We start from the raw sequence: 15,115 nt of genomic DNA on the forward strand, positions 1-15,115 counted from the left end.
GAGGATGTTTATTCACCATTCAAACTATCCTGCGCTGCATTCTTTCATCAGTTTGTCTCTTCCGTCCCCATCCAGGGAGATTAGCCACAGTTCCATGGGTTATAAACTTCTCGATTATAATACGCACAGTGGGCAAAGGAACTTCAAGATCTCTGGAGATGGTCATGTAACCTTGAGATTGTTCATATTTTTCCACAGTTTTGCTCCTTAAGTCCTCAGACACTTCTTGGCTCTTCTTTCTCTTCATGCTTGGTGTGACACACACAGACACACAACACAAAGGCTGAGGCAACTTTTATACATTCTAACTGGCTTCAGGTGTGATTTCTATGTTACCAGCACCTGTTACTGCCACAGGTGAGTTTAAACAAGCATCACAAACTTGAAATAAAATGTTTTACCCTCCATTTTAAAAGGGTGCCAACAATTTCGTCCAGCCCATTTTTGTGAGTTTTATGTAAAATTGTGTCAATTTTTGCTTTTTTCTTCTGCTTTTTGTGTTTCTCCAATGCACATCAAAGTAATAAACACATGTATACCAAAAACATTTGTAATTGCAACAATTTCTGGGAAAAATGGTGAATTTTCTGGAAAAAATTCCAGCGGCACCAATGACTTGTGTCACTGTAACCATGACAACAAGTGAACACTACGTCAGCCGCCTGATGACGATCACATGATTGTGATCCTACTACAAACCCACCACTGTGGACTTATCAGGACTTATCAATCTGAAATGATATAAGGAACAATTCATTTATTGTGGGGGTGTTTTCGAGTCCCATCAATTCCCGCTGTCCGCTACATATTTATGTCACACGATTCGGTATCCGTACATAACGTACACATGCACAACACACGTCTGTGCTCAACATAAGGCCATTGTGTTCGTGGGTATATCTATATTAAATGGACACATTCTCTGGTGCCGTGATTTCTGATTATCAATAGCTAATGAACAAATGCTGCATTTCTGACAATGCCATATGGGGAAATGAGCAGCCTTGGAGGAGTACTGCTCTCTCTGAGTGATTTTCTAGTTTTGCATGTTTTGCTTCTCTCCCACAAAGCAAAGCATACAGAGCTGCAAAAACGTTTTAAATGTTTAGAAAATACACCTTTTTTTTAATCAGTATTCCCCTCACATAATGGTGTTTTCTCCTGTTTGTGAAGAAATAGCTCATTAAGCGTCTGGATCATTATTTCTTTTGGGCCATTTTTGCTAAAGTGATATATGATTGTCTCTCTTTCTGCACAAAAAAAAAAATCCACCTCTTTGCACTTTTGTGTGCATTAGAAACTCACTGGAAATGATGGAGTGCTCTGTCTGGACTCACTAAAGCCCCAATTTGTTTCCTTACAGTACATTTTGCCAAGTGTTTAAAAGCTGCTTTTGCTTTGAGAGATTACTTGTGGAAAGCTGTATTGACAGATGGAGCTGTTTGATGCCTCCAGATAGCAGGTAGAAGTTCTACTTTGCTGCTTATCCTCATCCAGAGGAGATCCCTGTTCTCCTGTTGGCTTCCCCCCCCCCCCCCCCCCCCCCCCCCCGCTGACCCATCTGGAGGTTCTGCACCAGGACGTTCAATCGTGATTGAGGTCTGAGGGGGCTTAGAGCGATCAATGCCGAGGGATTAGCAACGAAACACCCAACAGGAGATGTATTAACGCACCGCAAAGACACTTTTTGTGCAGTTTCTTGTCCCATTTCCCTCTTCAGATCTATTAGAAATGATACATTTCCTGCTTTAAGGTAAATTTGCAATGCAGAGTAGCTGCCAGATTAGCCATTTTAGCTGCATTCAAGAGCTTTTACATATGTAGAAGCTGCTAGAGGAGATGTTTTAAAGTCAGGTTTGTCCAGAATAAAGACCAAAAACACGACAGCACAGTGATTGTTTTGCAGCCACGAGACACTAAAGAGACATTAACTGCAGATTGTAAATTTGTAAAACTATAAATTGAAAAGATTTTTGATGCAATGTCTTGCATTGTTCATACATTTTTTTGTCAGTTTGTTTCCCACTTTTGTCATTTTCGTAACATTATTTATTATTATTTTTTGTCTGACTTTTATCATTTTGATCATCAAGGAAAATACAAGAGTGCTCAGTTCCAGATAGCTGTGACTTAATGTTTTGTAGCTTTGCAGATAAACTGTGATCTGTAAGTTGTGATGTGTAAATGATAAACCGAGGCATAATATTGTTGAAATTTCACTTTGTTTTCTGAAGGCGTTCCAGTTTTTAAATAAAATCCTTAAATGTGAACATTTTCAGAATGTACTTTTTTGCACTTAAACAAAGGACAGATTTGGAGTTGTGGTTATTTACAGGTTATTATGCTGTGATTTTACTGGTCACTTGAGATCAAACTAGACTGAATGTGGAACCTGAACTAGAATGAGTTTGACACCCCCACACTGCAAAAGTCATTTTGGGCATTTTAGTTTCGCGAAGGACAGAAAAAGAATAATTCATACACATCAGGTGGTTTTAAGAGGGTTGAAATCAACGAGGGGAGTCGCGGCTTTCATTTCGACTCACCTGGTTGCTCCGAACGGAGGAAAACACCAGATGGAATTTATTGTTTATTGTCTTTGTGTGACGCATTTTGACAATTACTGTTGATGTGAAATATGTCACCAGGCCCTGCAGACGTCGGTATTAACTCGAGCTCATCTGTCAGCTTTCAAAAGTGCCTTAAAGCAAGATAAGCAAGAAATGAAGTTTGATCTTATTCAGTTCGTTGCAATATATTGACACCTTGTTGCTTTAATGTTGTGTTAACTTTGTAGAGAGACCAGGCTTTAGTCTGCACAGCTGTGAGTATTATACTGCAAGTACTCCATCACAAAGACAGTAAAGTTTATATCCCACTGTGTTGGGTTTCTTCTAAAACTATAGGACAAAAATACGTTAATCAGTGGCGCACATACACTACTGTTCAAAAGTTTGGGGTCACTCAGACAATTCCATGTTTTCCATGAAAACTGACACTTTTATTCATGTGCTAACATAACTGCACAAGGGTTTTCTAATCATCAGTCAGCCTTTCAACACCATTAGCTAACACAATGTAGCATTAGAACACAGGAGTGATGGCTCTAACATCAGGAGAATCTGAAAAAACAATATCCAAAATGACATGTGTCTCCATAACGTTCCTGTAAGTGTCCACCACCGTTCAAAAATTTGGGGTCACCCAAACAATTTCATGTTTTCCATGAAAACTCACACTTTTATTAATGTGCTAACTTAATTGCACAAAGGTTTTCTAATCGTCAGTGAGCCTTTTATCACCATTAGCTAACACAATGTGGCATTAGAACACAGGAGTGATGGTTGCTGGAAATGTTCCTCTGTACCCCTATGGAGATATTCCATTAAAAATGAGCCGTTTCAAACTAGGGCTGCATCTAACGACGCGTCGACGAATCGTCTGAGCACAATACGTTATCAAAAGCGGAAGTGAACGCGCAATGCAACACAAATCTCAGTCCGACCGGAGCGCGGAACACGGACGGACATCGGCGCTGCATCGTGCATATATTATGTACACACGATGCAGCGCGGACATCCACGATCTATCATAAGTGCGTTTACTATACAGCTGTATCTAAACGCGGACATCCGCGTTGCATCGTGCATACATAATATATGCACGATGCAGCGCCGATGTCCGTCTGTGTTCCGCGCTCCGGTCGGACGGAGATTTCTGTTGCATTGCGCGTTCACTTCCGCTTTTGATGACGTATCGTGCTCAGACGATTCGTCGACGCGTCGTTAGTTGCAGCCCTAGTTTGAAACGGCTGATTTTTAATGGAATATCTCCATAGGGGTACAGAGGAACATTTCCAGTAACCATCACTCCTGTGTTATAATGCCACATTGTGTTAACTAATGGTGATAAAAGGCTCATTGAATCATCATTTACCACATTAATAATGTCTAGACTGGATTTATCATTCATTTAATGTTGTCTTCACTGAAAAAAAAACTTATTTTCTTTCAACAAGAAGGATATTTCCAAATGCTATCATGGTCCTATCATGACTCTTGAACTCGTTTTATGGCTCTCGTCCAGGTTGTTTTCTCCTGACTAGAAACTTGCTTGTGTTGTATCTACTCTCAGATGTACGACTCTCTGGATAAAAGCGTCTGCTAAATGAAATTGTAGAATTGTAGACCCCAAACCTTATGGTAGCATACATATAAATGTACTGCAGAGCTGAGGATCATTCAGGTCCAGATGTTGCCGTCATGGTTTGCCAGTTTTCTCATGAGTCCGAGGTACAAGCTGTTTTTAAGTCCATGATTTGACGGACAGGTTGCTGCTGTTAGCATGCAGAGTGTCAGATCCATCTCTCACTCTGGTTTTATTTACCCAGGATGGCCAAATGCCAAGACTTTAAAGTTCACAAAAACACGTCCATCTTTTCTGTACAGTCTGTGAATAGGTGCTGTTCTGGGTCAGTGTGATATGATTCCTGTCCACTTGTACCGTTGTTCAAAGTGCACTTCATGTGAGTTAAGATGCAAATAAGGTCAAGCTGAAAGGTATGGAATCCATTTTCCAGTCTGAAATGAAGAAAACAGAACTTTTATCGAAATAATGTGTCGTAAAGTACAGTTACTTTAGAGATCCACTATTTTATCACTAACTCGACAATTAGTGTGTGTTTTGGTCACTTTTTATTTTATTTATTTATCTTTATTTTTAATGTTTATTTGACAAGGACTATGCATACAACATTGCCACAAAAGGGAAAATGTGATGTACATAAGACGTCTAGCTTCGGCTAATTTGCAGTCTTTGTCCCTGGTCAGGAGATTAAAATACAATGAAATATATTAATACAATTAAAGGATAGTTCTGGTTTATTTCTGCCTGCTGGATTCCCTTTTAATGCGTCTATTGTTTCTCTATGGCTCAGGCTAACTTTACACTCTCAGACTCCGTTGTAGAGATTGAGGGAAACGCCAACATAACAGGATTTATCCTGGAAAACAGAGCAGCTTTGCAAAATCCCTGATTTTTACATGAATCATTTGAAGTGTTTGCTTTCAGTTTGGGACTAAACACAGAAACACGGACATTTTGCTAACTGCATTCCTCTGCATGGCCCTTCAAGCCTCTCCCACTGTCACTTTCTAAATGTGCTTCTGATCAAGTTGCCTGGCAACAGGGTTCCGCCCATTCCAAAGGACAAGGAGGATTCTACAACCTTCTGATGTCACAAAGCACACTGAGAAATCAGAGACTTTGTATGTGTGTGTTCAACAACTGTTCATTTAATCCATCTCAGACCGACGATTAGCAGCACGCAGCAAGAATCCCTTCAGTGTTCTGTTGTGTGGATTGTGGATTTCATTGTTTCACTGTGAAATGGCACAGAGCAACAAGTGGCCACCACAAAAACAGGCGTGATCCATCCATCCATTCTCTATACACCGCTTTATCCTAACAGGCGTGATCCTGATGAAAAAGGGAAATGGTTGGGTCACTTCCAGGACCGCATCTACAAGCTGGAGGACAAAATTGACGAGATGGAGAAGCACACGAGCCAGCTCCAACAGGAAAACGCTCAACTCCTCAGTCAAGTCCACAGCGACGGCAAGAAATTAAAGAGTCAGGAGGAACTTCTGCAGGCCTACAAAGAACTGGAGGCAACCAACAAATGCTATCAGGATACCAACAAGGAACTGGAGGCAGCCAACAAACACCTTCAGGATAGCAACAGAGAATTGGTCGTAGCCAACAAACGTGTCCTAAAGGCCTACAGAGAACTCGAGGAAAGGAGCCAACGCCTTCAGGACAGTTACAGCGACATGGAGGCAACGCACAAGTGTCTTCAGGAGCGTAACAGAGAGTTGGCAGAAAAAAACAAATGCCTCGAAAATGCCAACAAAGAAATGGAAGAAGAGTACAGACGTCTCCTAAAGACCTGTAATGAAATCCAGGAAACAAACCAACGCTTCCAGGAGAGCAGTAAAGAAATGGAAGCAGCACACACATGTCTCCAAGATGCCATCAACAAGCTGGAAAAAAACAAACGAAGACCTCCAGGAGCAAAGGAATGAAGCAGAGACAAGAAACCAGGACCTCCAAGAGGCTGCTAAAGAAATGGAGTTACAGCACAAACTTCCCCAGGAGAAGATTGAAAACATGGAGGCGTGCAGTACTGAACTCCAGCAGCAGAAAGAGCAAGCAGATACCAGCAAAAAGATACTGGAGGAGAAGTGTAGCAACCTGCTGGAAGAGAAAAAGACAGTGGAGGAAGAGAGAAAAGTCCTGGAGCAGGAAAACCAGGAGCTTCAACAACTTCTGAGTCAAAAGAGTAAAAAAAGAGGTTTGTTCAGTTTGTTCCAGAGGAAGACCGAGGAGGAGAAAATGGAAAAGAAAGAAAAGAAACTGAAAGAAAAAGAGGAGAGGGGAAAGCAGCATGAAATAGAAGAAGAGAAAAAAGAGCTGCAAAAGGTGGAAAAGGAAAAAAAGAAGAAAGAGAAAGAAAAGGGAAAGAAGAAAGGCAGCAGGAGCTGGTTCCACTAAGCAAGTGTGTCAGTGACAGAAAGCAGAGCTACTGATGTTCATGTGATGAACGCTGTGGCTTTGCCTCTGCCTTTATGTCCCTTCCTTCTACCTCGTTTCTCCACCTTCTTTGGCCTTTCACCTCTTATCTTTCACCCCTTGCTCTTGTTTCATGTTTTTGTGGTTTTGTGTTTCCTTTTTGTCTCGTTTGTGTTTTTTGTCATTTTGTGTTTTGCTTTATTACCGCCCGGCAAAACTGCGTTTGCCGGAAGGTATTGTTTTCACCTGCATGGTCTTGCTTGCTTGCTTGCGTGTTTGTCTGTAACACTTTGGTTTCCACGCGATAACTCCAGAAAATGTTGATGTAGCCTCACCATATTTGGTACACAGGTCTACCATAATAAGACACAGGTCAAGTTCGCATTTGACCGTGACCTCATTTTCAAGGTCACAGGGGTCATCTTTGTCACCGGGCGGTCCAAGTTTGGTAAAACTTCTAGTTTCTTGTTTCGTCTATCGTTTTTGTCATTTGGTGTTTTTTTTTTTTTTGTCTTGCTTGTGTAGTTTGACCATTTTTCTCATTTTGTTTCTTTTGTTGTCGTTTTTGTCTCATTTGAGTCATTTTTGTAATGTTTTGTCCTGATTTTGTTGACTTTTTTGTTGCTTTGTAAGTTTTTAATGGCATTTTTTGTCTCTTTTTTTGTTTTGTTTCATTTGTGTCATTTTTGTCCTTTTATTTCTTTTATTTCATTTCATATTTCATATTAAATTTATTCCTTTATGGAGCTTTTCTGCATGCATATGGGTGTGTTGTGTTAAGGACATCCGGACACACACAAAGTATCAAAAGTAAAAGTACTCAAGTAATAACAGTTTGTATACTTGAAGTGTCAATAGTAAAAGTAGTGAAGTACTATCAGCTGCTTTTAGTTAAAGTATCGGCAGTAAAAGAAATTAAATTAAAGTATTATTGGCTTTATGTTGTTAAAGTATCGACATTTAAAGTACTGAAGTATTAGCAGCCTCATGTAGTTAAAGTATCAGTAGTAGAAGTATTAGAGTATTTTCAGCTTTATGTAGTTGAAGCATAGGCAGTAAGAGTACTCAAGTACTATCAGCTTCTTTCAGTTAAAGTATCAGTAGTGGAAGTCATTTAGTATTTTCAGCTTTATGTTGGTTAAAGTATGTGGGATTATAGTACTGAAGTATGAGCAGCTTCTTGTGGTTAAAGTATCAAAAGTAAAAGTACTGAAGTACTATCCACTTCTTTTAGTTTAACAGCTTCATGTAGTTAAAGTATCAGTAGTAAAAGTATGATTCCAGCTTCTTAAATATGATTATTTGTCAGTTTCTCTCCCCTCTATGACACAAAACTGAATATTTTTGGGGTTGTGGACAAAACAAGATTTTGTTGGACATTTACACCATTTGAATGAAAATATAAAACAGACTAATCAACAGTGTTAATCAGGGTTATCAGACAAACGGCAGAGAGGTCATTAACTGCAAATTGTAAATTTGTAAAACTCTAAATTTTAAATATTTTCTCGACCTTGATGAGTTGTTTTGATCATAAAGTAAAATACTAGATAGTTCAGTTCCAGATAAATTACTGTTCAAAAGTTTGGGTTCACCCAGCAGTTTCATGTTTTCCATGAAAACTCACACTTTCATCCATGTGCTAGCATAACTGCACAACGGTTTTCTAATCATCAGTTAGCCTTTCAACACCATTAGCTAACACAATGTAGCATTAGAACACAGGAGTGATGGTTGCTGGAAATGTTCCTCTGTACCCCTATGGAGATATTCCATTAAAAATCAGCTGTTTACAGCTAGAACAGTCATTTAACACATTAACAATGTCTAGACTGGATTTCTGACTAATAGAATGTTATCTACATTGAAAAAATCATGCTTTTTTTTCAAAAATAAGGAGATTTCTAAGTGGCCGAAACCTCCAAATTAATCAGAATTGGGAAAATTATGAACTCATATTGTAGCAGACGTCTAGTCTGGGATGACCACGTGCTTTTTTATTTGCAATTATTATTTTGTGTTTGGAACTATTTTATTGCACAGTAAAAGGTTGCTGAGTGTTTGTGTCAAATATCTGAAAAACGAACATTTTTCCAACAAGTTGTATTAAATATCTTATTTTGTTTGTTTGCTTTCATGAAAAATCCTAAATTAGTGCTTATTAAATGATTAACATAATGATACAAGCACCTCATTCAGTTGAAACTATTAAATTCTCTCAGAAAGTAGAATTTGAGCTGCTTATGGAGTCTGTATGACAAATATTTCAGCTCCTGTTAGACTTTCTCATTATGGTTTTTGTTTTTATTGCAACCTATATTAATCTTTTATGCTTTGAGACTACTCCCCCACTCAGTAATACCACTGATATGTGCAATATCTATTGTTATAGTAGTTATTTTTAGGTTACTTATGCATATTTTGGTTTATTTTTATTGTTTATACTTCAGTCCTTAAATGGTTGCACTCTCTTTGCTGCTGTAACAATACAAATATCCCCATCGTGGGGCTAATAAAGGTTCATCTTCTCTTATCTTTAAAACCTTCACAACGTTGTTCCTAATAATTTGTGTCCATTTCCTGAACCCAAATTTCACCACAGCTTTAGACAAACTACTTTAAAATCCCATTTCTGTTGTTGACCGTGTTTAAATCATGGACAGGAAGAGTTATCGCTGGAAAAACAAACAGCAGCAGGGGCAGGATGCATATAAAGAAAAAAATCAAACAGTCCTTGGATTAAACCAGAACAACAAAGTGCATTTCCTCCAGAATTGTTTTGCTGTGGAGGATTATTTCTTACAAGCAGCAGCAGCAGATCAGGATGATTGACGGCTCCAGATGCCAGGAAGACTTTTAGCGTCCTTCCCTCTTCCTCTGAAGTCCATCACAACCTGCTGCTTCTGAATCACAAGAAATGCCCTGTCTTCCTGTTGACATTTCTTTGAACCCTCCAAAGGTTCGTCGATGCTGTGATTGAGGTCTGAGAGGACTTACTGCGATCAATGCTGGAGGATTAGCAGGCAAACACCAGAACAGAATATTAACTCTTTCACTCCGAGGTGGTTGTTGCAGCTTACATTATAGAACGTTATAGATGTATTAGTGTGAAAATTTTAACACAACAAACTAAAATATTAAATTTTGCTCAGTTTTTATTTGCTCTTAATCATATTTGCACATTTTAACAGTAATACAGTGTCTTATTACAGAATAATTTCTATAACTTTTCTATACTCTTCAATTGTCCAGATAAAACAAAAACACACAAAACAACCACAAAAAGACGGAACACAACCACAAAGAGACACAAAATGACATAGAGACACAAAATGACCACAAAAAGACAGAAAACGACCACAAAGAGACACAAAATGGCCACGAAAAGACACAAAACGACTACAAAGGCACACAAACAACCACAAAAACACAGAAAACGACCGCAAAGAAATGCAAAATGACCAAAAGAGATGTAAAACAACCACAGAGACACAAAACGACTGCAGAAATGCACACAATGACGACAGAAATGCACAAAACAACTGCAGAGACAATGTCCAAACAGAGACACAAAACAACTTCAAAGACACACAGTACAACCACAAAAAACAGAAAACAATCACAAAGAAATGCAAAATGACCAAAAAGGGACATAGAACAAACAGAAAGACAGAAAACAGCCACAAATTGATGCAAAACGACCACAAAGAGACACAAATGACCACAAAGATGCACAACACAACCACAATTATGAAGTAAGATGTGTTTTCTTGCACTGTCAGTCCAAAGTTCATGTCAGTACTTGCAAAAAACAGCTTCAAAATTTGTATTTAGTCATTTTCTGTGCGTCTGCTGTCTGTATTAGCAGCATTGATCAGATGAAGGCATCGTCCCAATGTGAAGGCTAACACTGGACTCACACTAAAGGAGGTTTAAAATCTTAACAGATCTTAAAATCTGGTTGCAACATAAGGACAAACTTGGCAGATGGTTTTCTCTGATTTGAAGATTTGAAAATGATGTAGCAGGATTTTAGGATTATCGGGCTACAGGGAGCAGAGCAGCACTTTAGTGATCTCACGGGGAAACAGATGGAAACTACATGGTGGTGCAACAACTTTATAGTACTTTGCAGTGAAGGAAAACGAGTCTGGATGAGAAACTAGTTGGTGATGAGTGGTCAGCATGGCGTGTCAGTTCTTCAGTAAGGACTGGAGATTAGAATTCAACATCAGTTCTATAGCTGCTAGCTAACATTTAGCCTCCAGGGTGGGATTGTTAAGTGTTGCTTAGCAGCTACATCTGCTGCACTGTTTCTCAATCGGACCCTGCTGGTTTTAAACGGGGATATATCAACCATGTGAGGTAATAATCAGGGCCCTGCTGAGTCTGTGAGCAGTTCTGTAAACCCCAAACCTTACCAGATAATCTGGATCCGACCAGGATCCCAGAACAGATTGTGAGCAGAGAGGAAACCGCCAAGGAGGAACCTGTGAGAGGAAACACTGAAGCTGCTCAACATGAAAACAAATGGCTCATGCACAGTTGTTATTGGAGTTAGCAGATGCCATCTTTGAGTCCAGTACTGAATCGTCTTTATTACTTGTGTTGCTGTCAGTCTTTCAATGTTTATTGAGCAGATTTTCCACTGGACACTATGAATTTCGTTAGTACACGCAAAACAACCACAGAAAGACAGAAAAGAACCACAAAGAGACGCAACATGATCATAAAAATACACAACACAACCACAGTAAGACAGAAAATGATCACAAAGAGACTGAACATGACCAAAGACTCACAAAGCGACCACAGAAAGACAGACAATAACCACAAAGAGATGCAAATAGACCACAACACGATCACAAAAATACATAAAACAACCACAGAAAGACAGAAAATGACCTACGAGACGTAAAAATGACTACAAAGACAAAAAACGACCACAAAGAGACACAAAATGATAAGAAAGACATGCAAAACAACCTCAGAAAGACAGAAAAGGACCAGAAAGAGATGCAAAACGGCTGCAAAAATGCGCAAAACAACCACAAAAAGACAGAAAATGACCACAAAGAGACTCAAAACCAACACAAAAAAACAGAAAATGATCAGAAAGAGACGCGAAATGACCTGAAAGAGAGACAAAACCATCACATAAACACATAAAACAGCTACAAAAAGACAGAAAACAACCACAAAGGGATGCAACACATGTGATTGGACAGTGCTCACTGGTGTCTTAACTCTTGCATACAATCCTGCTTTCACTCCTCTCAGCATCTGGTTCTGCATTAGAGACCAGTTAAAGAGGAATTGCTGAGTTTGAGGTTTCATCAGCCGCCAAAATGAAAGAAACTCAACAATCCCCCCCTTGAACTAGAACCAGAGTCGGTTTGAGCAGCCGTCTGCTTTGATATCTGTTTGTTTTGTCTCGATAAAAGTTCTCCCTCTGCCCTCTGTTTGTCTCATCCTATTTGTTTTGAATTTCCAATATCCCCTCCATTGCTTCGGTGTGCGTTATGAAGCGTGACACTGCAGAGCCATTCTCTGTAATCCCCCCGGTACAGAGTTCAGGCTGCTGTCGGTTCTCAGAGGGTTGTGGCACTCAGGGGGAGGGGAAACATCTTTCAGATCTCCATCTGTTGCTACAGTAATCTTCTGTTTGCCACTTTATTGTGTCTGTTGTGGGTTTACAGAGTGGAAGGAGATAACTTTCATCACCTGAGGGAGTGAAAACTGCTGCATTTCAGTGTGAAGTTGAATCCAACATTGTCGAAAGTCACTTTGTGACCTGCCAGATGTTACATATCAGACACTAGTCCCATATTTTGCCCCTTTTTAGCAAAGTAGTGAAAGATCTGAGAGGCTAACCAGCATCAAGAGGCAAGAAAAACAGCAGGAGCAAGTGTGCAAGTAGGACGTTATGATTAGTCAACGCCTCCTCCACTTTGTTTGAACGGCCGAAAGAAACGGGTTTTTACTCAAAGCTGAATATACGTCTGTCCCAATGTGAGTGATTGACAAAATCAGTGAAATCAGAGAAAAACACACTCTGGTGTGCAGTAGAGCAAGCTGTAGTTTTTTGTTTTATTTGCAGTTTTATGACAGTTTAATCAAGAATATTGCAAGGTTATACCCAACAGCCACAAAGAGACACAAAACGACCACAAAAACACACAAAATAACCACAAAAATATATTAAGTGACCACAAAGAGATACAAAATGACTACAGACATAAAACAACCACCGAAAGACAGGAATCAACCACAAAAAGACACAAAACAGTCAGAAAGAGATGCAAACAGCCATGACGAGGTGCAAAATAATCACTAAAACACACAAAACAACCACCGAACAACAGAAAACAACCTCAGAGATGCAAAACAACCACAAAGACACACATAAAAACCACATAAACACAGAAAACCACCACAAAGACATGCAAAACATCCTCAAAAATACACCAAACAACCACAGAAAGACAGAAAATAGCCACAAAGGCACGTAAAATGACCAGAAAAAGACAGAAAACAACCACAAAGAGATGCATAATGACCACAAAAAGATTCAAAATGACTACAGACACAAAAAACAACCACAGAAAGACACACTCGTTGAGATGGTATAAGTGAAATCAAGACTTGACCCTCCGCTGGACAGCCTCATTAGTCAGACCTATCTGCATTCACAGCTCACTTGGACAAGCGTTCGTACTTAATGCTAACGAATTCATCCTCCTGGGTGTGTGTGCAGCCGATTGCATTAAGGGAGTAGCCTCTGCTCTGAATTGCATTCTGATGTTGGCCTTGTCACCAGTGGTGCTAAAGAGAGGGCTGACATCTCCCAGTGTGTCTGTCATCAGAAGCTTTAAAAACCTGAAACGAAGCCCGGGTCACTTTGAACAGAGAGACTCTTTGAAATCAGAGGCAGCACATTAGTCGGTATTATCATCAGAGGTCAGGAAATCAGCTCGGCTTGTTCTCACCTCAGCCTTTTATCAACATCCATTACACACATTTTAACATCTCACGCTGAATAGTGATTTACTGCAGGTGTAACTCTCATTATTCTACAATAACTTACCATTATTTGCTTTCATTAGCACAGAAATAGGCCGATGTGCAAACCACCAGATGTGTTTTAAGTGAGTCATGAGAGGATGATCCTGCATTTTCCAACCATGATTTATGATCATTACTCTAAAATGATTCTTAGGTAATGATTGTGGCCCTGAAGAGTTCAGTTTAAAACAAATTAAGCTAAAAGTAAGTAGCATTAATTGATAGTTAAACGACAAAAATACAGCTTCCAGATAAAACCATGCCATGTCCAATTTTTAAGTTTTAGAACTTAGTAGTTGCAGCTTTAATTATCGTTGACATTGACACCAATATATATGAAACACTTCCTTCCTACTATCAACCAACTGTTTCCCTTTGGTTTTCATTCAGTGTTCTAACCAAATTAATCTTAAAGTAAGTAGCATTAATTGATAGTTAAACCACAAAAACAGAGCTTCCAGATTAAACGATACCATGTTTCATTTTTAGTTTTACAAATTAGTAGTTGCAGCTTTAATTAACGTTGAAATACATGAAATATTTCCTTCCTATTATCAACCTACCATTTCCCTTTGGTTTTCATTGAGTGTTCCATCCAAATTAATCTTAAAGTAAGTAGCATTAATTGATAGTTAAACCACAAAATACAGCTTCCAGATTAAACCATAATGTATATGACTTCTAAATTTTACAAATTAGTAGTTGCAGCTTTAATTGTCGTTGAAGTTTACACTGATAGATATGAAATACTTCCTTCTTATAATCAAGCTACTGTTTCCCTTTGGTCTTCATTCAGTGTTCCATCATGTTTATATTATATTAAGACTTTTCAATGTGTTTTTCGGACATTTTGATTTATTTTTGACAGCAGCAAAATCTGAAATCTGATAATTCTTCCAACAAAATAGTAAAAAAAATGTTAAATCCTTTCTCCTCCTCTCCAGGCGTCTCGATGCCAATTCCAGTGATTGGCCTCCACAACGAGGACAAGGTCTTTGTCAACGGCAGCTGCGTCCTCAACGAGGAGCGCTTTATGCTGATTGGCTCCTTCGTGGCCTTCTTCATTCCGCTGGTCATCATGGTGGTGACGTACTGCCTCACCATACAGGTAGGAGAAATACAGAAAACCCAACAAGGGTTTATATTGAGGGCATGTATTGTACTAATTTACATGATTAATTGAAACATCAAAGTTAGCTACAGTGAGCACATAATTTAAGTGTACTCAGTGCATTTTTGGTGCCATGAAAAAGTCTTCTATTTTTGCATATGCATCACTTAAATGTTTTAGATCATCAAACTAATTTTAATAATATCAGATAAAGTTAACTCAAGAAAATGCAAAATGCAGTTTATTGAAGGAAAAATGCTGTCCAGCCCATCTTGTCCAATGTGAAAAAATAATTGCCCCCTTAGCTACCAATCTACCAAATGACCAAATGTTTTCATCAGTTGGGTTCAGTTTCTCCATCCACACTCA

At 39.0% G+C, this 15,115-nt stretch overlaps 1 protein-coding gene across 3 annotated transcripts in view; it reads left to right on the forward strand.

The window, feature by feature from the left end:
• htr2cl1 (5-hydroxytryptamine (serotonin) receptor 2C, G protein-coupled-like 1) overlaps window positions 1–15,115 on the forward strand; it is a 250,892-nt gene that overhangs the window by 216,543 nt on the left and 19,234 nt on the right. For all 3 annotated transcript variants that reach the window (XM_051944157.1, XM_051944156.1, XM_051944158.1), the window contains one exon: window positions 14,580–14,743. In XM_051944157.1, the coding sequence (XP_051800117.1) occupies window positions 14,580–14,743 (164 nt within the window). The remainder of the gene's footprint in view (window positions 1–14,579; window positions 14,744–15,115) is intronic.

Source organism: Acanthochromis polyacanthus, chromosome 23 (genome assembly GCF_021347895.1).
Source record: "Acanthochromis polyacanthus isolate Apoly-LR-REF ecotype Palm Island chromosome 23, KAUST_Apoly_ChrSc, whole genome shotgun sequence".
Classification (NCBI taxonomy): domain Eukaryota; kingdom Metazoa; phylum Chordata; class Actinopteri; family Pomacentridae; genus Acanthochromis; species Acanthochromis polyacanthus.